Source organism: Triturus cristatus, chromosome 4_1 (assembly GCF_964204655.1).
Source record: "Triturus cristatus chromosome 4_1, aTriCri1.1, whole genome shotgun sequence".
In the NCBI taxonomy this organism is placed as follows: Eukaryota; Metazoa; Chordata; class Amphibia; order Caudata; family Salamandridae; genus Triturus; species Triturus cristatus.
In genome coordinates, this window is record NC_140585.1 from 67,080,594 (window position 1) to 67,103,735 (window position 23,142).

Below are 23,142 nucleotides of genomic sequence, written 5' to 3' on the forward strand. Positions count from 1 at the left end.
GATTCTCCAGGCTTTGTAAGTGGGGTCAGCCACTTTAAGAAATATACGGCCAGAAGAACGACGCGCAAAATAGCGCCTCGCAAATTGCGAGTTTTTTGCGACTCACAATTTGCAAGGTGCTATTTTGGATGTACAACAGTGTGTATCACACTGTTAGCGATTCCCAATGGGGTCGCAAATTGAGCGGCTCATGAATATTAATGAGCCTCTCGCAATTAGCGACCCCATTGGGAATGGCAGGCCCTCCCAGGTATGGTGGCCTGCTGGGCTCAGTCTCGGACTGCTTTTACCTAAAGCAGATTTTTTTTTTAATGCAGCCCGTCTTCCTTAAAGGAAAACGGGATGCATTTAAAAAAGAGAAAAATGAAACGTTTTTGTTTCATTTTTTAAGGGCAGGTAGTCGTCCCTGGGACCACTGCCTGCCCTTAAAAAATATATTCCCCTGAATTTGCAAAGGGAAAGGGGTCCCTTTGGGACCCCTTCCCTATTGCGAGTGCATGACCACCCTCTTGAAGAGGGTGGTAATTTGCTAAAGTGTTTTGCGACCGCAATTGCGGTTGCAAAACATTCATACATGGGCTTGCGCTCGCTATTAGGAAGGGAATACCCCTTCCTAATAGCGAGTCGCAAAACCTATTTAGCGAGTCGCAAATAAATAGCAACTCACTAAATAGGCCTGGAGTTCATGTACTGGGGAGCCGCCGAACACAGTTCAAGCAGGGGAAGGTAGAACAATAGATTTCTCCTGTCACAGGGAGGTGTTATGACCTCCCAGACAGGACTTAGTGTATTAGGCTGGGGTGGGGGCACTTTGCAGCACCACCAGACTGCATTGAAGGGCATATTTGGTGCCCTCCTTGCATACTCCGGTTCGAGTCAGTTCAGGAACCCTTTGTTTCTGCTCTGAAGCAAAACTGGACAAAGGACAGGGGAGTATACTCCCGCTGTCTAGTCCCTTCTCTAGAAGGGACCCTGTGTCGTTCCAACCCTTCCCTTAGAGTACTTGATGGGGCCTCCTCAGATGTGTCGTGAAACAAGATTAATCTCTGAAACTAAGACACTCTTCGGCCGCTTGGACACTTGGGGTCCGATTCACAGAACTAACATAAGACAAAATCCTAAAATTACTACCATTTTCGTATTCACAGAAGGCACTTACTCACTTCGGTATTCACCGAAGTTAGGAGTCCTAATTTCAGGACTCCTAAATGCCTTCTGTGAATACCGATAGTCTTAAAGTTAGGATTTTTCTCAGTTTAGGAGCAGTAAAGTTAGGACTCCTAACTTTAGGACTCTTAAATGCCTTCTGTGAATACCGAAAGTCTTAAAGTTAGGATTTTTCTCAGTTTAGGAGTAGTAAAGTTAGGACTCCTAACTTTAGGACTCCTAAATGCCTTCTGTGAATACCAAAAGTCTTAAAATTAGGATTTTTCTCAGTTTAGGAGTCCTAAAGTTAGGAGTCCTAACTTTACTACTACTAAACAGAGAAAAATCCTAATTTTAAGACTTTCGGTATTCACAGAAGGCATTTAGGAGTCCTAAAGTTAGGACTCCTAACTTCTGTGAATACCGAAATGAATAAGTGCCTTCTGTGAATACCAAAATGGTAGTAAGTTTAGGATTAACCACGAAATGCATTGGGCAGAAACGAATGAACTATTGTACAAGTCAACAATACTATGATAAAAATAGTACTGAACTGAATTAAAATAAAATATAACCTCATGAAGAACATACGGAAATTTTTACTGAAAATGTATTTAAGGAGTGCCTGTTGGAGACGCTACTCTTGCGAGAGATAGCGCTTGTCCAATACTTCATCCAGGTTAACCAGAAGAGCTGTGGGCATCAAGGACATCCAAAGTAATCTCCCTTGGAGTGAGGGAGTCACTCCCTGCAACTGCAGGCATCAAAGCTGACTGGTCTGCTGCTCTTGTCGTTCTACAGACTTCCCGAGGCCCAGCAACACAGGTGGTGATTTTGCAGCTCCCTAGAGGCCTGACCTGTCTTCTCTGCAAATTTGAGGACAGTATCCCTTTTCTGCAATTTTGAGGACAGTATCCCTTGTCTGAGCCACTGGGACCAAACCCTTGTGCTCATGCATCGTCGTCTGGGCTCCACAGCTGTTGATCCATCTTCTTCGTGCTACAACAAGAACCCAAGAGAAGGGCTGGTATTATGCTCCTGCACCAATGGGTCACCTCCATGTGTTTGGGCTCTGTCCCCTCTGCTTTCAGGTTTTTCTCATCTGGATTCCATGTCCCTGTTCCACTGGCCTGGTCCACGAGACGCTGTAGCTACTGATCTTCCACGATCCTCCATTGGCATCTACGAGCGGGTCTGACGCCAATTCGCCCCTATGCACCTGAGTTCCTTGGTGTAGGTTTACTGGTTCCTGGGGTATCCATGGGTGGGGTCGAGCTCTAACCTTCCTTGATCTAAGTGGTTCCTACGGGTTCCTTTGGGAAGGGTTATAGAATTGTAAAATTCCAACTGGGACTTACCCTGTGTTATCCTATAGACATCTGACCTGGTGTAACCACTCTGCACCCGGGCGCCTTTGGGTCCCTGGCTACTCACCTTAGGTGGTTCCGTGTTTCCCCTGGGGTCCTTCATCATTGGGTACTAGTTCCTTTTTGGTACTTACCTCACATCCCACTATTTTAGTATATGACTTGGTCCCCTGGTTGGGCGCTATGTGTTTTTCTATGCTACTCACCTATTTCTAAAGTGTTTCTTGTGTGTAATTTATATCTCTGGGTAGGAGATATACCAAGTTAGTGTCTAGTGTGCAGCAATCACAATAGGTTTCCTGTCACAGGGAGGTGTGACCACCTCCCAGACAGGACTTAGTCTTTTGGGCTGGGGTGGGGGCGATGCCAGCGCCACCAGACTGCTTTGTAGGTCCCTCCTTGCATACTCCAGTTTGAACCAGTTCAGGAGCTCTTGATTCCAGCTCTGGCACGAAACTGGACAAAGGACATGGGAGTATCCTCCATCCTGTCCAGCCGTTCCCCTGGGAGGAACCCCCAAGTCGTTCCAAACATATCCTTAGGGTACTTAAGGGCTACCTTGTGGGTGGGTCTTCAAATTCGTCGTGGGACGAGACTCAACCCTTAAACTACGTCACTCTTCAATCGTCTGGACACTTCAACTTCGTTGGACTTCGACTGGAACCGAGACTGCACTAAGAAAGACTCCTGCTGCTTCTGGGCTCGCTGTTCTTCAAGTCTTCTTCGTCGTCTGTGTCTGTGTTTCATCCAGGTTCTTCAACAGACCTGTGAGCATCAAGGACACCTGAAGAAATCTCCCTTGGAGAGGAGGAGTCACTCCTCTGCACCTGCAGGCTCTGCAACGAAGCTGACCGGTATGCTACTCCTGTTGTCCTACGGACTTCCCAAGACCCAGCAACATAGGTGGTTCTGCAGCTCCCTACAGGCCTGACCTGTCTTCTCAGCAATTTTGGGGACAGTATCCCTCGTTGGGGCCGCTGGGACAAACCCCTGTGCACCTCGTTGATTTGCTGTTGCCAATGCTTGTTGGCTCTGCATGCCAGAGATCTTCGGGCTACAAGAAGATCCAACCTCCAGCACCTCACTATTGTGTTGATATCTCCGGGTAGGAGATATACCAATTTGGTAGTGATAGTGTGTGTAATAAATAAGACCTATTTTTTTTTTTTAGAAATAGTGTGGTTTCTTTTAATCTAGCCTACACTACATATTAAAGATGGTCAAACAAGCTGCTTTACACTTCTTCAAGATAAGCCGAAGGCTTCTCTCCACAGCTACCACTTTGAGAGCTTTTAAAGGTTATCATAGAACACTAAAATTACCCTAAGGGTTGTCTGCATTAGTGAAAGGTGCATCACTCAAACAAGCGTGCACCATATACTAAGCCAGCCGCCTACATTGGTGTGCAGCACGTTGGGATTGAAGCCTGCACTGTTTTACCACTTAATCTAGGTGAAGGTTACATGAAAAACCATCTCTAGCTAGGCACATATAAAATACTGTGATCAAGTAAGTTCTACTGAACTTTTTGGATTGGTAGTTGAGGGTGTAGCACAAACGTTTCTCCAATCTTTGGAAGTTTTGTTTTCACTGGGGTAGGTAAATGCAACACACACTACACCTAGTACCATGTCTTTAGTTGGCGAGCCCAGTGAGGCCCCCACCCTCTAAGTACAGTGTCTTAAATTCTAGGAACTTAGGACTCTGGAGGCATCCATAAAACTTAAGAAAGGCAGCAACCCTAACACAAAGCAGCTCTTAAAGTTGCTCCTGCAGGATGACCTCCAGAATCACAATAGGTCCGAATGGCAGGACAATGTGGGCATGGGTGGTGTGGCTCCAGAAGAAGAGTCAGGGGTGTCTCACCCTATTGGTCCCAATCCTGAACCTGACCGGCAGGAGTCTGAAGACCCCTCACTGGCAAACTCGAACCCCCCCCCCTCCCCTCGCCCACCACCCCCCCGGGGGGAATAGTTCTAGTGACAGAGGGAGGTCCTAGAGGTAGGAGCCCCTTTATTCCTTTTGGGAGGGAGCAAAGAGACTTAGGTCTTACTCTGTAAATTCAACCTCCTCTGTTGTTTCCATAGACACCTCCATCTCTAGCCTGAGGGATGCCTCCTTTGAAAGAGAATACCATCTGCTCAAGCTTGAGAGAGCCAATCTCAGAATCACAAGGGAACAGTTGGCTCTAGAAAAGGAGACCCTGGAAGTTCAGAAGGCTAAGGAGAATTTGGGATTAAGATTCCATGGTGGCAGCACTAGTGAACCGAACCTAGGGTTAGGGAACACTCCTTTGACACTAGGAGCCTGAGCAGGATAGCCCCTCCTTAATCAGAGGGGATGACGTTAAAAAATGGATACCTGCTTTAGAGAGGGCCTGCAAGGTACAGAAGGTCCCTCAGGGCCAGTGGGCAGCTATTGTGTGACTCTCCTTTGCTAACAAAGGTTGAGACAAACTTCACACTGTAAGGGACGAAGATGCAGATAACTACACAGTCTTGGAGAATGTTTAAGGTTTAACCACTGAACAATACAGGGTTAAGTTTAGGGACACACAGATGGCACATACTCAAGACCGGGTAGGTTTTGTAGATAGTGCTATAAAGGCTCTGGAAGGCTAGCTTCATGGAAGTAAAGTGCATGATTATGAAGGACCGGAAAATTTACTGATGAGGGAGCACATCCTTTGAGAAAATCAACAATGGCACCAGTACCTGGTGGACTCGGATCTGACCTCTCCTCAAGAATTGGGAAAGAAGGGAGACAAGTGGGTCCGCACCAGGGTGAAGCAAAAATCTAATTGTGGTGGTGACCGTAAGAAGCAAGATTCTACTAAGGCCCAGGAGAAGGGTGGGGCGAAAGGTAAAGACAAGAAAAAGTCTTCAGAAGGTCCCCAAAAATCTTCCTCTGGCGGTGGGTCCCAAACCTCTTCCTCTTCCAACAAGAAACCTTGGTGCTATCTCTGTAAGGAAAAAGGCCATAGGGCAAAATATGCCAATGGCTCTAATCCAGCACCAAGGACACTACTACTACTACTGCTCCTAAAGCACCTAGCGTCCTTAGCACTGGTAGTAATAATGCCCCCAGGGTTTAGTAGGGTTTACCTTGGGCATTGAAGTGGGTTCTGGCCTAGTCAGACACACACTCAGGCTATTTTGGTTTGTGATGGTGGCATGGAGCTTGCCATATTATTTGTAAGTCCCACTAACTTAGGCAAGTACAGTCAACAGCTTCTCATCAATGGTCACGAAGCTGTGGCTTACAGCGACACAGGGGCCAGTGTCGAGATGGTGACAGAGAAACGTGTGTCCCCTGAACAAATTCTACTTGGTCAGGTTTCACAAGTGACCAATGCTAGCAATGTCAGGACCGATCATTCCATGGCAGTTGCTAATCTCAGCTGGGGAGGGGAAACTGGCCCAAAGAGAGTTGTGATTTCCCTACACCTACCTGTGGACTGTCTGCTGGGCAATTATTTAGAAACTTCAGCCTGGGCTGAAGTGGAGTTCAGGAGACATTCAGAAATGATGGGCATGTCAGACAGTGCCTTTGCAGTCACTACGGCTCAGGCCCAGAGACTAGGCACAGAGGGAGCCCATGATCTAGAAATAATGGACCAGCCAACTCCCAAGAGAAGGAGCAGAAAGAGTAAGGAATTTACTACCTCACAGACTCCCAGTGCGAATCAGTTTCCTGAAGGAGATGATTTTAGTACATGTGAAGGAACTGTCCCAGGGGAGCTTGGGCTTGACAAGGCAGAGTTGCTGGGAGCAGAGGGACCTTTCAGGGAATAATTGAGTCTGGATCAAAAAATCTGCCCCTCTCTTGAACAGCTCAGACAGCAAGCTGTAGCTGAGGAGGCAGGGAGTGTCAGTGGGTCCTGTAGGACATGCTGGGAAGATGGGCTCCTTTTTCTGAGAGTAGAGACCCCAAGCCTTGTGCCACCGGGAGGTTGGTCAGACCTCAGAAATGTAGGGGGTTTCTATTGACCCTAGCACATGACATTTCCCTTGCAGGACATCTTGGGAAAAGAAAGACTTGGTACAAGCTTGTCCCTCACTTTCAGTTTTGTCGCTCCTGTGTCACTTGCCAATTCAGTGGTAAGTCAGGTGGTACTACAAAGGCCCCCTTAATTCCATTTCCAGTGGTTGGGATTCTCTTTGAGAGGGTGGGGATAGACATTATAGGTCCATTAAACCCTTCATCTGCATCTGGACACTAATACAGCCTAGTGGTGGTGGACTATGAATCTACGTATCCAGAAGCTAATCCCATTAGAACCATTACAGCCCCTGGCCAGGGCTCTCCTGGGAATATTTTCCAGAGTTGTGGTCTCTAAGGAGGTCTTGTCAGACAGAGGTACTAACTTCATGTCTAGCTACATCACTGCTATGTGGAAAGAGTGTGGTGTTAACTATAACTTTGCCACAGCCTACCTTCCACAGGGCAATGAGCTTGTTGAAAGGTTCAACAAAACCCTAAAAGGTCTGACCATGGGATTCACAGAAAAGTTGACACAAAAATGGGATGTCTTACTACCATGCCTTCTCTTTGCCTACAGAAAGGTTCTTAAGAAGGGGGTAGGATACAGCCCATTTTAATTTCTGTTTGGACATACAGTTAGGGGTCCACCATGTTTGGTTAAAGAAGGATAAAAACAACCTTTCATGCCTCCTAAATAGGACATAGTTGACTATGTACTTGGCCAGCATTCATGTCTGGCTGAGTACATGAAGAGGGCCAGCATAAACCTTACGGCCAACCAAGAGCCTCAGAAAGCTTGGCGTGACTAAAAGGCTGTACTGACTGTTTACCAGACACAACAGAAAGTGTGGGAGTTGGGGCCTGTGTCCCCAGTAGCTCTTCAGGACAAGTGGAGTGGCCCCCACACCATACCTAATGAGAAAGGTGAGGTCACCTTCTTGGTGGGCCTAGGTACTCCAAGAAGTCCCCAAAAAGTACATCATGTGAACCGCCTAAAAATGTTTATTGACCGGGCTGAGATGAGCTTTCTCATGGCCACTGATGAGTGACAGGAGGAAGAGAGTTACCCTCTCCCTGATATACTCTCACAAGACCCTGTTGATGGATCAGTAGAAGGAGTAGCCTTGGCAGGCAGCCTCACTGATCAACAGCAAGCTGATTACAGACAGTTTTTCAATCAGTTTCCCAGTCTCTTTTCTCTGACCACCTGGTGTATCCATGAAGTGAACATGTTACATGGCCCATGGGGAGTGTGTTCTAGGGTATCTAATCACTTCTTTCTCTGTGAGTGCGTAGGAGAGCAAGTGAGACACTATAGCTAGTCGAACCTGTGCTCATGAGTACTAGGGTAGTAGGATGACTCAGTCCCTATGCACTAAGGTCCAATAATCCTATGCATAGCTCTGTGTTTGTGCAGAATCCCTGCAAGAGACACAGGTGGCAGTCTGCCTGTGAAAAGCCAAATTTACAAACAGGCTGACCATGTCAGAGATTGCATCAGGACAGAGGTCTGAAAGATGCTGGAGTTGGGGGTCATTGTGTTTTCGGATAGCCCTGTAGTCCTTGTACCAAACCCTCACAACCAGGATGGTAAGAGAGTATTAAGGTGCCACTCATCTGAAATCCAGGCCGTTCCTCTGGGGAGACTCTTAGACGCAACACCCCCAAGACTCTACCCAAGCAACAGCGGCCAAACAACACACTGCCCGGGGAGAATCGTAGGGGAATGGGAAGAGAAAAGACAGAAAAAGAACACTGAACTCTTCGGACCGATGCACCTCTTATAGCTCAGGGAATTATTGTTGTGCAGTATATTCTATATCTTTTATGGGATAGGCAGTTGTTGCATGTTTTCATCTACTAAAAATAAAGCTGATATTAGAACATATACTTTTAACAAGTTGACCTTAAAATGAATAAGTATTAATGTATGCATTACTTAATACCTCTCACTGTAAGGGTATTCATTCATACATTTATGTTTTTTGGCTTCCGAGGGTAACTGGATTCAGTTTGGCCACTCTTTGTCTATCTTGAATAAAGATAAATGAAACAATAAACAATATTCTTTTATGAACTTTCACATATGACATTATGAACTGTTACAAACTTCGGAATAAGAAAATGGATTGCAGTGCTTACTATTTAAAATGATGTCCTTGTACAACATATATATATATATATAAATGTCCAAGTTCACAGTATCAGAACAGTTAGGAAATGCTGTCGTTGAATTCCACTTCAAATGTCCTTTTTCTTCAATCCGGCAAGAAATATTAAAAAAAGAAAGAACCTGCAATGTTCAAAGTCGGTGTCCGCAAGACCTGAGTGCCAAGAAATACCTTACGTTTTGTTTGACCCTTTTTTTCATTCTCTTAGGTCCTGACAGCAAGCGATCCAGAAACAAAGATGAACTCCAAGGACTTTGACAGGGGCAGTGTCAGAAGAACCAGAGGAAGCCGAGAGTATTGCCAAGGGAAGCCTTGCAAGGGCGTGACCGAAGATTGCTGATGGAAGAACCCGTAGAGAGGAATGTCTGTGGAGGACGCAAAGCTGAATTCCAGGTAAGCGGGAGAGTGACAATGAGGCCAAACGCTTCCAGTGTTTGTTTGCTATTTTTTATACTGTTTTGTCCAGGTGGAGCAACACATGATGGGTGTGCCTATACAAGGCTGGCAGTCAGTCAGCACGTGGTGAGGGGGAATGCCACATGTCATAGTACAGTTTAAACCTAACACGTGGATACATTAGTCATCATGACCCGAAACGTGTTACCAGATACAGCCTAATTTACATGATGTTTTTGCATAACTGAAGAGACAGTAAATAAACCCTCTGTTAGTCTGTTAGGCAGGCAAAGGGAAAGCACCTCATTGCCAGTCTTACATTAAACCTTCATGTGCACAATATTTCCAATGTTCAGTTTATGATTCCTAACAGAGAAAGATGAGGTTTTGTGTAGACTATAAAGGCCTCAATGCAGACACTCAGACTGATGCCCATTCAATTGCAAGTGCATATGAGCGGATTAATACTCTGGCCTCTGCCATGTATCTCAGTACATTTGAACTGACTGCGTGTTACTGGCAAATCAGACTCTGAGGATGCCAAACCACAAAAAGCATTTTCAACTCCCAGTGGGCATTATCAATATATTGTGATGCCTTTTGGTTTGAAGACTGCACCTGCCAAATTTCAGAGCTGGTGAACAAAGTCTTAAAAGGTCTGGAAGCCTATAGTGCAGCATATCTAGATAATATAGATGTCTTTAGTTCCACCTGGGAAGATCAACTAGTCCACCTCAGAAATGTACTTGAAGCCCTGCAAAAGGAAGGCCTCGCTATCAAGGACACTAAATGCCAGATAGGGCAGAGTAAGGTTGTGTAGTTGGGCCATCTTGTGGGTGGAGCGCAAGTTCAGCCACTGGAGAGCAAAATTCAAACCATCATGGACTGGAATGCTCCCACTACCCAGACTCGGGCCAGAGCTTTCTTGGGCCTGACTGGGAACTACAGGAAGTTTGTAAGGGCTATAGATCCATAGTGACACACCTTAATGATCTCACCTCCAAAAGAATGCCTAAGAAAGTTCAGTGGACAGTTAGCTGTCAAAAGGCATTTGAGGACCTAAAGCAGGCCATGCGCACTGCTCCCATTCTGTAAAGTCCTGATTACTCCAAAACCTTAATTGTCCAGACAGATGCTTATGAGATAGGGGTAGGAGCTGTTTTGTCACAACTAAATGCAGAGGGCCAGGACCAGCCAGTAGCTTTTATATGCAGAAGGTTGCCCCTCAGGTACAAACGCTGGTCAGCCATTGAGAGGGAGGTCTTTGCTGTGGTCTGGGCCCTGAAGAAGTTGAGGGCATACCTGTTTGACACTCACTTCATTGTTCAGACAGACCATAAGCCAGTCTTATGGCTGAAACAAATGAAGGGTGAAAACCCCAAACTTTTAAGGTGGTCCCTTTCCCTACAGGGGATGGACTTTTCAGTAGAACATAGGCCTGGGATTACCATGCCAACGCAGATGGACTCTTCAGATTTTACCACTTGGAAAATGAAGACTCAACTGGGCAGGGTTAGTCTCACCTCCTTACATTGGCGGTGGGGGGGGGGGGGGTCATATAAAAGTAGGATCTGCTTTCATGGTTACCTCCACTTTTTACTTGGTATCACTATGTTTTTGACCTAATATGCTGGGATCCTGCTAATCAGAACCCCATCAACTGTGCCTTCTCCCCTAAATTGATATTGTAAGTTCTTTGGTACCTCCATAATTGGCTACTGGTGTACCCTTATAAGTCCCTAGTATACGATACTAAGGTACCCAAGGCATAGGTACACCAGGGGTCTCACATGGGCTGAAGCATGTATTGTGCCACCCACAGGAGTCCAATTAGACTGTGACTATAGGCCTGCCATTGCAGCCTGTGTGTGTTGGTGCTTGCATCTCTCAAGACAGATGTAAGTTTCCTTATATCTGAGGTCATTACACTTAAAAACTATAAGTCACCCCTATGGCAGGCTCTTCAGTCCTGAGGGCAGGGTGCTTGGTTATACGTATAAGGGTGCCCCAGTATGAGCAGGACACCCCTAAAAACCCCGGAGTCAATTTTCCAGGCTTTTGTGAATGCGGTCATTTATTTTTAGACATATAGTGGACATCAGTCATTATGAAATGCCTAACTATATAGTGGCTGCACTGAATCCGGTCATGTTTGGTATTAAACATGTTGGAATCATACCCCAACACCAAATCCAGTGTTGGAAGTATGATCCCATGCACTGGGGGGGCCTTAGGGGACCCCCTGTACTCCCTTTAACAGCCTTTCAGGGCCTGCAAGCAAGCTAGTGCTGCTGCCGACCACAGACACAATTCTGCCCTCCTGCTGCTGAGCCAAGCTCAAGCAAGGGAAGGTAGAACAATAGATTACCTGTCACAGGGCGGTGTGACCACCTCCCAGACAGGATTTAACGAATTGGGCTAGGGTGGGGGCGCTTGCCAGTGCCATCAGACAGCTTTGAAGGGCACATTTGGTGTCCTCCTTGCATACTCCAGTTTGAACCAGTTCAGTAACACTTGGTTCCCGCTCTGGCGCAAAACTGGACAAAGGTCATTTCAACCCTTTCTTTAGGGTACTTAAGGTCTCTCCTGTGGGTGGGTCTTCAGATACATTGTGGGACAAGACTAAACCCTGAAAGTAAGTTGCTCTTCAATCATCTGGACACTTGGCCTTTCTAGACTTTGACTGGAACCAAGACTAAACCAAGGAAGACTCCTGCTGCTCCTGGTCTTGCTGCTTTTCAAGTCTTCTTTGTCGTCTGTGCTTCATCCAGGTTCTTCAACAGACCTCTGTGCATCAAGGACACCCTAATAAATCTCCTGTTGAGTCGGTCGCCTGCATCTGTAGGCATCGCAACAAGGCTGAACAGTCTCTGCTCCTGTTTCCCTACGGACTTCTCAAGGACCAGCAACACAGGTGGTGGTTCTAAAAGCTTCCTAGGGTCCTAACCTGACTTCTCAGCAATTTTGAGGACAGTATCTCTTGTTGGGCCACTGGGACCAAACCCCTGTGCACCATGTTGTCTTGCAGCTGCCAAAGCTTGTTGGCTCTGCACTCTAAAGATCTTTGGGCTACAAGGAGCTCCAGCCTCCAGCACCTCAATTCCTGAAGAACAGAGTCCTCCCTGCATTTCCTGTATCTTTGGTGAGCTGCTTGAGTTCCTCTTGCAACTCCAGTCTCTTCGGCCTGTGGATCCTCCTGAGGGTCTTCTCTTGCTTCAGTGAGCTCCCCTACTTGCTAGGGGTGTGCTCTGACTCTCTTGCAGTTGGTTAGTCCCTTGAACCTTGGTGGTCCCAACGTTTGCTCCGTTTAGTCTTCCACGCCAGTTGCGGCTATCAAGGCATGTTGGTGCTCCGACTGGACACCGACCACCTAGACCTAGACACCCACATCTGACGTGGGACAGCTCGTGAATGGCTCCTGGTCTTCCTCAGCATCGCCTGGTCCTCACAGCTGCAGCCCAAGGTCACCGTTGCCTCTTCAAAACCTCCCAACATCGGTGGGCCTTGTGTTACCGTGCCTCCTGGTCACTTCCAAGTGGCATAGACTCAGTCCCCTCTGCTTACAGGCTTTTCACTTCAAGAATCAACCCTTGGATTCCACCAGACTCCTTCACAATCTTCTCCAGAGGCATCTTCTTCGAAGTCTCCCATGACGTCACTTCAACCCTATGTAACCGGCTTCCCTGGTGCAGGTAACCTTGTTCCTGGGGCATCCATGGGTGGGGTGGATCTCCAACCTTCTGTCTTCCAAATGGTTTCCTTGGAGTTCTCCGGAAAGGGTCCTTCTGCTTTAAAACTGCAATTGCGACTTCTCCATTGACTTCCATTGGGCATGCGGCTGAGTTTCCTCTCTGCACACAGCCTCGGTTGTGTTGATATCTCTGGGTAGGTGATATACCAATGTGTTAGTGAAAGTGTTTGTAATAAATAAGACCTATTTTTTATAAACACTGTGTGCTTTCTTTTCATCGGGCTTCACTACAGATTAAATTTGGTAAAACAAACTGCATTACATTCCTTCAAGATAAGCCTGAAGTCTGCTCCCCACAGCTACTACTTTGAGAGCTTTCAAAGGTTATCAAAGACAACTAAAATCACAATAAGGGTTGTCTGGACTAGTGCAAGGTGCATCAATTAAATAAGTGTGCACCATATACTAAGCTAGTTTCCTACACTATTTCTACCACAATTCTGGGAAGGGGTGCTGAAGACTCTGAGGACAGTGCTGGTCTAGAGGTTCCCCAGCAAACAAAACTGGTCTAAATCTATATTGCAGATGATGTAGAGGGTAATAGATATCGGAAGGCACTGCTTTGGTTGGGACTGCTTGTGACCAAGAGAGACATTGCAAAGAAGGGGCATAGGGCTCCGACCTGGGATGGGTAGGCAAAGAACATGGAATTCTGCATGGGCCCGAACACCCAGTATGTCAGGCTAGATGGTGTCCTCATAAAAACTTAAAGATTTAGAAAGACTGGTCAGAACACTGAGGGATTTAAATAGAAACTTCCCATCTGAGCCCTGGACCATAGATAATGAGTTGCCCTCCTTTGAGGCTGCACTGCATTGAGACTCGGAGGTGGGATTCTCCTCTGTATTTCTGATGCATAGGCACAATGGTCAGAACAGAATCGTATGGTGATTATGACAATTGTTTGTTCATTTATTGTATATTAAGTGCCAGACCTGGCTTTTGTTTTAACAAAAGTTCTAATAAAAAGTTTTCACAAATAAAATAAAAAACAGGGTAGTGAATGGAGGATGAAATCTGAGAGTGAAACGCTGGTACAAGGGTCCTGTCTATGGGATAGGGTAGGAGCCCTGTCTGTGAGAAGGTGCAAGAGTGTTGGCTGTGGAAAGATGTAGGAGCACTGGCTGTGGGATGGCAAATGAATGCTGACTGTGAGACGGTGAAGGAGTGTCAGCGGTGGGATGTGGAGGAATGCTGAAGTACTCCACATGGGACCACAGCTGGTGGCCTGCAGAACTTGGGCCCACACCGACCTACCTAGCACGCAACCTCAGCATCATCCTCGACAGCCAACGGACCAAGAAATGACAAGTCAACGCAGTCGTCTCCTCCTTCTTCCACAAACTTTGCATGCTCCACAGAAACTTCAGATGGATCTCAACCAACACCAGAAAAAACATCACTCAGGGCCTCGTCACCAGCGGCCTTGACTACGGCAAAGCCCTCTATGTCGGCATCTCCCCCCCCCTCCTCAGAAGACTCCAGGCTATACAGAACGCGGCAGCCAGACTCATCCTGGACCTTCTAAAATGAACCCACATTGCCCCCCACCTGACAGACCTCCACTGGCTTCCAATCCAGAAGAGATGCTAGTTCAAGATCCTCATGAATGCCTACAAATCCCTCTATGACCTAGGACCTGCCTACATCAACCACCTACTGAACTTCCAACAACCCGCTAGACACCTATGCTCCTCTTCACTCGCCCTCGCACACACACCCATATCTGTCGCAGCTGCAGCCGGTGGCTGCTCCTTCTCCTACTTCACTGACAAGACCTGGAACAACCTTACCCTCTAGCTACGTACAGCCTCCTCATTGGCAGACTTCTGAAAGAAACTCAAAACCTGACGGAGAGACAGTGCCCAAATACCTCTAGAGGTGAGAGTGATGCGATTTACAAATGCTGTTTGATTGATTGATAAATTGAATGCTGGCCGTGGGCTATTGTAGGAGTCCAGGCTTTGTGATGGTAACAGAGCGGTGGCTGTGAGATGGTGAAAAAGCTATGGCTGTGGGATGATAAAGGAGCTTTGGCTGTGGGTTAGAGTGAAAGTGTGGGCTGTGGCACGGTGAAAGAACATTCAATATGGGATGATGTAGGTGCGTGGCTATGGAATGATAAATGGGCACTGGCTGTGGGAGGATGAAATGGAGCTGTATGTGGAATGATGAAAGAACTAGCTAGGGATGGTGGAGGAGCCTTGTCTGTAGGATAGTAAAGGAACATTATGCAGCAACGCAGGTTTTGTGATGTTGAATGAATGCTGACTGTGGACTGGTGAGGGAATGAGAGCTGTGGAATTGTGAATGAGAGCTGGCTGATGAATGCTGAAGGAAGGCCGGCAGACGGTTGATAAAAGAGCACTGAATGTTGGATGGTAAAAGAGATTTGGCTGCTGGATCGTGTGGGAGTGTTCACTATCTGTCAGTAAGAGAAAGTTCGCTGTGAGATGTTGAAAGTGTGCTGGCCGTGGGATGGTGTACAAGCGCTGGTTGTGTGGTGGTCAAAGAATGCTGCCTGCTGGCTGCGTGATGGTGAGAAGGGCTGGCACTGAGAAGGTGAAAAAGCACTGGCTGTAGGATGGTGAAGGAGAGTTGACTGTAGGATGGTAAAGGAATGCTGTCTGTTGGTTAGTGCAGGGGCGTAGGCTTTGTGATGCGAGCACTGGTTGTAGCGTGGTGGAGGAGAGTGGCTGTGGAATGTTAAAAGAGATTTCTCTGTAGGATGTTGAAGGAGGATTTACTGTGGGTTAGTGAAGGAAGGTTGGCTCTGACATGGTGTTGGATCGCTGGTTGTGGAATGACGATGGAGTTGTTGGGTTCTTTTGAGTGGCACAGATGGACAGAGGATATGCATTAGTGAAATCAAGTGTTAAAGTTTATCCTTTTTGATGTTAGAAAGCACAACAACAATCCCCACCAACAGCTCCAGGCGGCAGCCACCAACTGACCATCTGGAACCTGGCATCGGAATTCTAAATACCCAGATTCCACGTTCGCACATTCAGTTACATTCCACACCTAACTACGCTCTAGACAAAACTTAACACAACAGAAGTGCCGGCTGAAGGGTAAATGTAGGAGTGCTAGCTATAAGGTGAGTGAAGGTGTGCTGACTCTGGGGCTGATGAAGGGATCCTGGCTGTAGGTTTAGTTTAGGACTGCTTTCTGTAGGGTGAGTGTAGACGTGCTCGCAGTATAAGGAGGGGCAGTAGCTGAACAGTGGCTATGGACAGAGCAGGGTCAGTGTGTGTTCTGTGCTTCAATCTCCACCCACGCACGTTCACTCACCTGCAGCGATGGCACCCACGAGTGGAATCAGCAGAAAACGGACGGGATAGTTCCAGGGAGCGATGATGAGCACCACCCCGAACGGATCCTTCTGAATATACGCTGTGTTCATAGTTGTCGCCTGAGAGAAGAAATGTAAAGTTAACACCTCAAACTTTCTATTATCACTTCCTGTCACTCTTTGCTCGCTCCTCTAAATAAGGCCATCTAAAAGATATGATTTGGCCAGAAATTGAGATTATATAGTATGATTCACTGGCTTAAAGCAAAATGATGGGCCCTCATACAGAATGTGATGAAAGACCTCGGCGTCTCCCGCATGTCATGACATTCATTTGCCTTGGTCTGAATGTGTCCCACCTGAATGATTTCCGTCCACCACCTGCGCAGCACGGGCTGCAGAATCCTGTGTTAAGCCCCTGGGGTGATTACAAGCCATACTGTATTTGAGTTACAATCTCTCTACCACCCCTATTGTCACTTTTGAGAGAAAATTTATAGAATAGAATGAAATAGTCGATAGCTGTGAAGCACCAATGGTAAATATCGGTATCTACCACGCATACTGCCCCGTAACCGCCTACTGCCACTGGACCCAAAGAAAAGGTCTTGCAGTCTACTCAGGACGTTTTTATATTAAATGAAACTATTGGGGAAGCTTAGAAACAGACTCTATACAGGTAGTGAGTGCTATAGAAAACCTTGAAAGGACCTCTAACACAGTAGGCAAGTAACTGAGTTGGGAAGACAGAACAAGATATGGTTCAGTGTGTATATTTTAACTAGGGAACTAGGATACTTAACATCTATTGTCGGCCTTACCACTTCATCTAAATATGCTGGATGTAAATGCTGTATTTTAAAGCTGGACAGGGCCCACCCTACAGTGAGAATTGCCTTGGACAGGTAGTTCCTTAACCCTACTATTAGAATCACAGGTTTCCCGGGTCTAGTTGGAAACTGGAAGAAGGAGGCACGTCTTGAATATGAGCTCCCATTTGGCCACTAGAAGGTCTATTTACATTCTGCATTTTATAGTAGGTAAATTAGTATTACAGTAGTACTTCTCATGTACTACATATAGCTATTAACAAATCTGTTTAAGAAGACCTCTGCCTCCACCTCTACTTTCTTTTCTATGCAGAGAGATCACCCACATCTAAATACAGAACTTAGGTGAAAATGTGGGACTGACCACAGAGGGTTGTAGGGAATGATTACTCAACAATGGGAGGGCCTTATGGAGGGCCATGCTAATATAAGCTCACATCCACAAAATAGTAAGACCAATGCTAATCAAAAACGACACTTCTGAAGTTAATTTGTCCCTGAAAGAGGCAAAACAGGCTCAAATGTACTCCAGTGCAGCCTATGAGTAGGTCAAGCACAACACAAATGGGCAACAACTGTTACTGCAAGGCAGAGTAATCACATAAATCCAATAAGAACTAATGTTAAAGTAATTAAATTATGACTTATGTGATATATATATATATATATATATGTATGTGTATATATATATGTATGTATGTGTGTGTGTGTGTGTATATATATATATATATATATATATATATATATATATATATATATACATATATATATCATATTGTTTATTCACTGGAAAAAAAACAAAGGTGACCGCCTGTATGTGTGAGTGAGTGGATAAGTTAGTTAGTGGCTGTATGGCTTGGTGTGTGTGTGTATAAGGGGCTATATGGGTGTTTGCATGTCTGTGTGGGTGAGTGGATGTGGTAGTGGTATATGGGTGAGTAACTGGATATGTGAAAGATGAGTGAATCGGTGAGTGACGGGGTATATAAGCGACTGTATGGGTGAGCGTGTGAATGTGAGAGTGGCTGTAAGGGTGAGTGTGTGCTTGTATTAGTGACTGTATAGCTGAGTGAGTACGTGAGTAAGTAAGTGGGTGTGTGTGTAATTGTATGGGTGAGTAAGTGGCTGTGTGATGGACTGTATGGGTGAGTGAGTCAGTGTGTGAGTAGCTCTATTGGTGACTGACTCAGGGTGAGTGGCTGTATGGGTGTAAAAGAGGATATGCAAGTGGCTGTATTAGTGAGTGTTTGGGTGTATGAGTAGCTGTATGGGTGAGTGAGTGAATGTGTGTATAGATCTATGAATCAGTGAGTGGTTGTGTAAGTACTGGAAAGGGTATCTGAATTGGTTTGTAAATGATTGTGCGGGAGCCGGAGGGGGCGTGGGTCTATAAATGGTTCTATGGAGATGTGAGTGAGTGCGTTAATGATATTGTGGATGGTGTCATCAGTGATCTAATCAGTGTTGTCATTTGAGATGTCATAAGTGATGTCACTGACCATGTCATGAGTGATGTAATAGTGAGGTCATAAGCAGTGCATTGCAAGGCGCGAGTTATAGTTAGCTCAGCTAACTATAAATGCTAAATTTCACGGATTTGTACAAGTGAAACCTGAGCCTAACTATAACGTCCTTGTAACCTTTATTTTCTTCAGTGAATTTCTATGGTTAAGTATTAATTGCGTTTGCAGATTCATGGAGAAAGGGGTCAGGCCTCTGATCAGCTCTCAGGAATACAGCTGTGTAGGAGTTATAGAAAGTACCAGGAGCGCTTCTTGGCCCCACAGCCCGCTAGCATTCAAGAGGACTTCATTCCCCAACCAGTAGTGCACCAGGGGATGCTTTTGCAGAGTGGTAGAGAAAGGGAGTGTGGCCTCCGAAGACCTCTAAGTAACCCAGCTGTGTGGGAATTACTGGAGGGGAAGTTCGACCCCAAGGACCCTCAACAGCCAAGGGGACATCATCTCCCAACTACTAGTGCACCAGGAGGCGTGTTTGAAGAGAGTTACAGTAAGGGGGTGGGCAACGAAAACCGCTCAGCAATCCAGCAGTGTGGGACTTACTGAAGGTAACAGGAGGGGTAGTTGACCCACAAGGACATTCTTGGGGCCCAACACTCCTCCTGTTACCTCCAGTAAGTCCCACACAGTGCGATTGCCCCTTCCCTGGGCCAATCAACCAGGGGAGAAGCCTTTTTTTATTTCTTTAAACATGGGAGGAGGGCCGCACGACCCTTCTTCCGGGCTGATTATGGGCCCCGGGACCCCATCCCTTGGTACCTGGCCACAATACTGGGTGCCCTGGTCCTATCCAGGGTAACCAGGTTCCCAAGTTGGGGATTGTGGGGGGAGCCTGAAGGCACCTGCTTTATGTCTAATTAAGCCCCGGGGAGGTGGTGGCCACTGGCCCTGCAGGGGGTCAGCTCGGCCCGCATTATGTCTAATTAAAGACATAGTGAGGTGACAGCCCCCAGGGCTGCGGGGGGGGCTATGCGCCCCCCGCATTATTTTCAAATAAAGCCGCAGGGAGGTGGTGTCCCCGTGGTTGGGGTGGTCCAAGAGCCCCTGACCCCAATTTATAAAATTATAAGCCGCGGGATGTGGTGGTCCCTGGGACAGCAGAGGAGGCTGTCCAGGCCTCCCCCGCATTTCTTTTAGGAAGAAGCCCCAGGGAGGTGGTTGTCCCTGGAGCATTAGTAAGCTCCAGGAGGGGTGCTTGTGCTCCCCCTCCTGTATCTGCTGAAGGCCCCAGGGACCTGGCCCAGCAAGGAGGGCGATAATGAACAAAGTGCAGGAGCCCGCGATTCATTTAAAAAGAAATTTCTGGATCTGAGATCCCGCTAAAATGTTTTTAAAAAATGCTTTTTTGGGCCCTGCAGGATCCCAGTGAAACACCCTCAAGGGGCCTAGGGTATCAGGGTGTTTCTACCGTGCCCCGTTTTTTTAAATACAATTTTTGTGGAAATCCCAAAATGGCTGCCAACATTTCCCGGTTGAAGTGTTAGCAGGCAATCAAATTTCAGTAGGGCTTCAGTAGGATTTTGGGCTCTCAGATATCTTTATTTTGTTAACTTAAATATCTTGGAAGCTACTGAATGGATTCAAACCAAATCAAAAAAAGCATTCTTTCTGGACCAACATCTAGCTTTCTGCCAAATTTGGTGTAATTCCGTTCAGGGGTTCAGGCTGTGGTAATGTTCAAATAATGAAAAATCCCCATGGAAACAACATGGGGAAACAAGTTTTGGGACCCCCTTTTTTTCAGGCCCCCACTTGACGGATCACAGGGAAACATTAAACATAGCAGTTGATCCAAAAAGGCGAAGTTGCTTGTTTCGTGAAGATTCGTCAAGCGGCGCCAAAGTTATTGGCAAATCATAGGACAATTTTCCAATGGAAACTTTGGTCCTAACTATAACTACCTACTGGTATATATACAAACACACACATATATGGAGAGAGAGAGAGAGATACTATAGGAGGATGACTTAGTATATGGTGTACACTCTAAGGAGTAATGCACCTTGCACTAATCCTGGCAATCCTTATGGTGAATTTAGTGGTCATTGATAACCATAGAAAGCTCTCAAAGGGTTAGCTGTGAAAGGCATCGTTCAGGCTTATATTGAAGGAGTGTAAAGCAGTTTATTTTACCACATTGTCAGTGTTGATTAAATGAAAAAGAATCACAGTGTTTATACAATAAGTTTACTTATTGTGCAACACAATCACTAACACGTTAGTATAACTCCTACCCGGAGATATCAACAATACACCCAAGAATACTCAACAATAATTAGGTAAGTAGCACAAATATACACTGGTCAGGGGAGACCAAATCATGTACTTAGAAAGTGGAATGCGAACTCCAAAGGAAAACAGGACCTATTTCTCGGCTTCACATAAAACAATTGCCGGTTGGATTATTGTTTTGTTTCTCAAGGTATAATGAGGGATTGCCGTATCGAAAAATATCCCCGCATAATGTCAGAACTTAACCCCCTTGCACTAGGAATAATACAGATGGGGGAGATAGTATACAACAAAATTAGGCTTTGAAAGGGGGTTGCTGGCAGATGAGGGTTATATTACCTACATGAAGAAATGGATAGAAGACTTCTTGGGAAGGATTAGAGGCAGTACCCAAATTGGTATGGTCTGGGATGCCTTTAAGGAAGGCCTTTCCGGGGAAACATTGAGTTTTAGATTGTACCGTATTAAAACAGCAGCAGCTAAGTGATCTGCACCAAAAACTAAGGGCAATAGAAGAGGAATAAGTTGGGGCAATAGAGGGTGGGATGGCGATAGACAATATAACAGTGAGGCTTGCCCTAGCCAAAGCAGCAATTGGGGAGAAAACCATAACAAAGGTCACTGGGGAATATATGATCCGGCGTGCAGAATGATATGAGTATAGTGAATGGGTAGGGCACACTAGCAGTGCGTACTAGGCAGAAAAATGTGCACAGTGAGATAATAGCAATACATAATGAAAGAGGGAACTCGGTAACTACAACTTCATGAATCCAAGAGGAAATTAGTACGTTCTATATGAAATTATATGACTCTGAGAGGGACACTGAGGAGAATGCAATCTGGGAATATCTAGTCTCTGACTTTGAGGAGAAATTCTCTTTGGAGGACCGAGAAACCATAAAAGCTCCATTTACATCTGAGGAAATATTTAGGGCGCTTAGTGAACTCTCAGCAGGTAAGGCGGCAGGGCCGGACCGAATCCCGCTTAAGTTTTATAAGATTTTTTAGTCATCCTTTGGGGCAGATTTTATCAGTACCCTCTGACAGGTGCAGATGGAGGAGCCTCCCTCAGTGTCTTGGGCACGGGCCAGCATAGTCGCATTCTTGAAGAAAGGGAAGCCAGCCACAGACCAGGGTCATATCGGCCAATCACTTTCATGAATAAGGATGCAAAAATATATTCTAAGGTCTTAGCAAACCGATTGAGCCTGGTTATCGGGCGAGCAGTCTCGCCTAGGCAGTACAGATTCATACCAGGCAAGGGGACCACGAATCATGTCAGAAGGGTCATTACACTTTTTGATGCTGCTTCGGTTGCAAGAGACCCTATGGCACTTATACTATTAGATGCAGAAAAAGCATTTGATAGGGTCTCCTGGGACTTTCTGTGAGCCACACTCGAATGGCTAGGGGATGGAATGGGCTTTATTAAGGCCCTACGCGTGTTGTGTGCGTCACCCACAATAGACTTATAATGATGGGAGGACAAACTGATGAATTCAAGATCAGAAGAGGGACCAGACAGAACTGTCCACGCTCTCCATTACTGTTTGCCTGTTATATCGACCCTCTAATGTGCAGAATTGATGCTAATTCAGCTATAAAGCGCATTAGCTATCACAGGTTTGAAACTAAGATTTTAGGGTATGCAGATGAGGAACCCTCGTCTACAGACCCCCCGAACCCCGAGCACAGTTCAGCGACTCCATCACTGACCACATCAGCACACACGCCCTCACTTCCACGGAGTACATCCTCCTCGGAGACCTGAACTTCCACCTCGAGAACAACAACGACAACAACTCCACCACCCTGATCGCCAACCTCGGACTCAGACAACTTGTCACCACACCCACCCACCTTCCAGAAACCTACCACGCACCACCGCACCCTACAGATGCCGCACCGCTGCTGGAGCAAAGTCACCGAAGACCAGCTTCCCACCACCCTAGCCCGGAACCCACCCGCAGACCCGACCGACCCGACCCCCGCCGCTCGCAACCTTAGACAGTGGATCAACGACTGCGCCAACACCCTCGCCCCGCTCAAGAAGCCCTTCAACACCCACACCAGCAAGAAAGACAACTGGTTCACCGAAGACCTCCAGGCCTCCAAGCGTACCTGCCAAAAACTCGAAAAAAAATGGATCCGTGAACGAACTCCGGAAAGCTACACAGCCCACAAGAACGCCATCCGCAGACACCACCAACTCAACAGATCCGCCAAAAGGACCTCCTTCAAAGACCGCATAGACAACAACGCACACAACAGCAAAGAGCTCGTGAAGGAACTCGCCAACCCCAGCTCCAACACCAACGACATCCCACCTTCACAAGACCTGTGCGACTCGCTGGCCACCATCTTCCATCGCAAGATCGCAGACATCCACGACAGCTTCAACGCCATCACCACCCCGGTAACCACTGAGACCCCCGCTCCCATGACCA

The 23,142-nt window shown here is 46.5% G+C and overlaps 1 protein-coding gene across 1 annotated transcript in view; it reads right to left on the reverse strand.

The window, feature by feature from the left end:
- LOC146839542 (aldehyde dehydrogenase family 3 member B1-like) overlaps positions 1–23,142 on the reverse strand; it is an 876,897-nt gene that overhangs the window by 544,834 nt on the left and 308,921 nt on the right. The window contains exon 6 of the mRNA XM_085650813.1: positions 16,110–16,230. Coding sequence (XP_085506939.1) covers positions 16,110–16,230 — 121 coding nt within the window. The remainder of the gene's footprint in view (positions 1–16,109; positions 16,231–23,142) is intronic.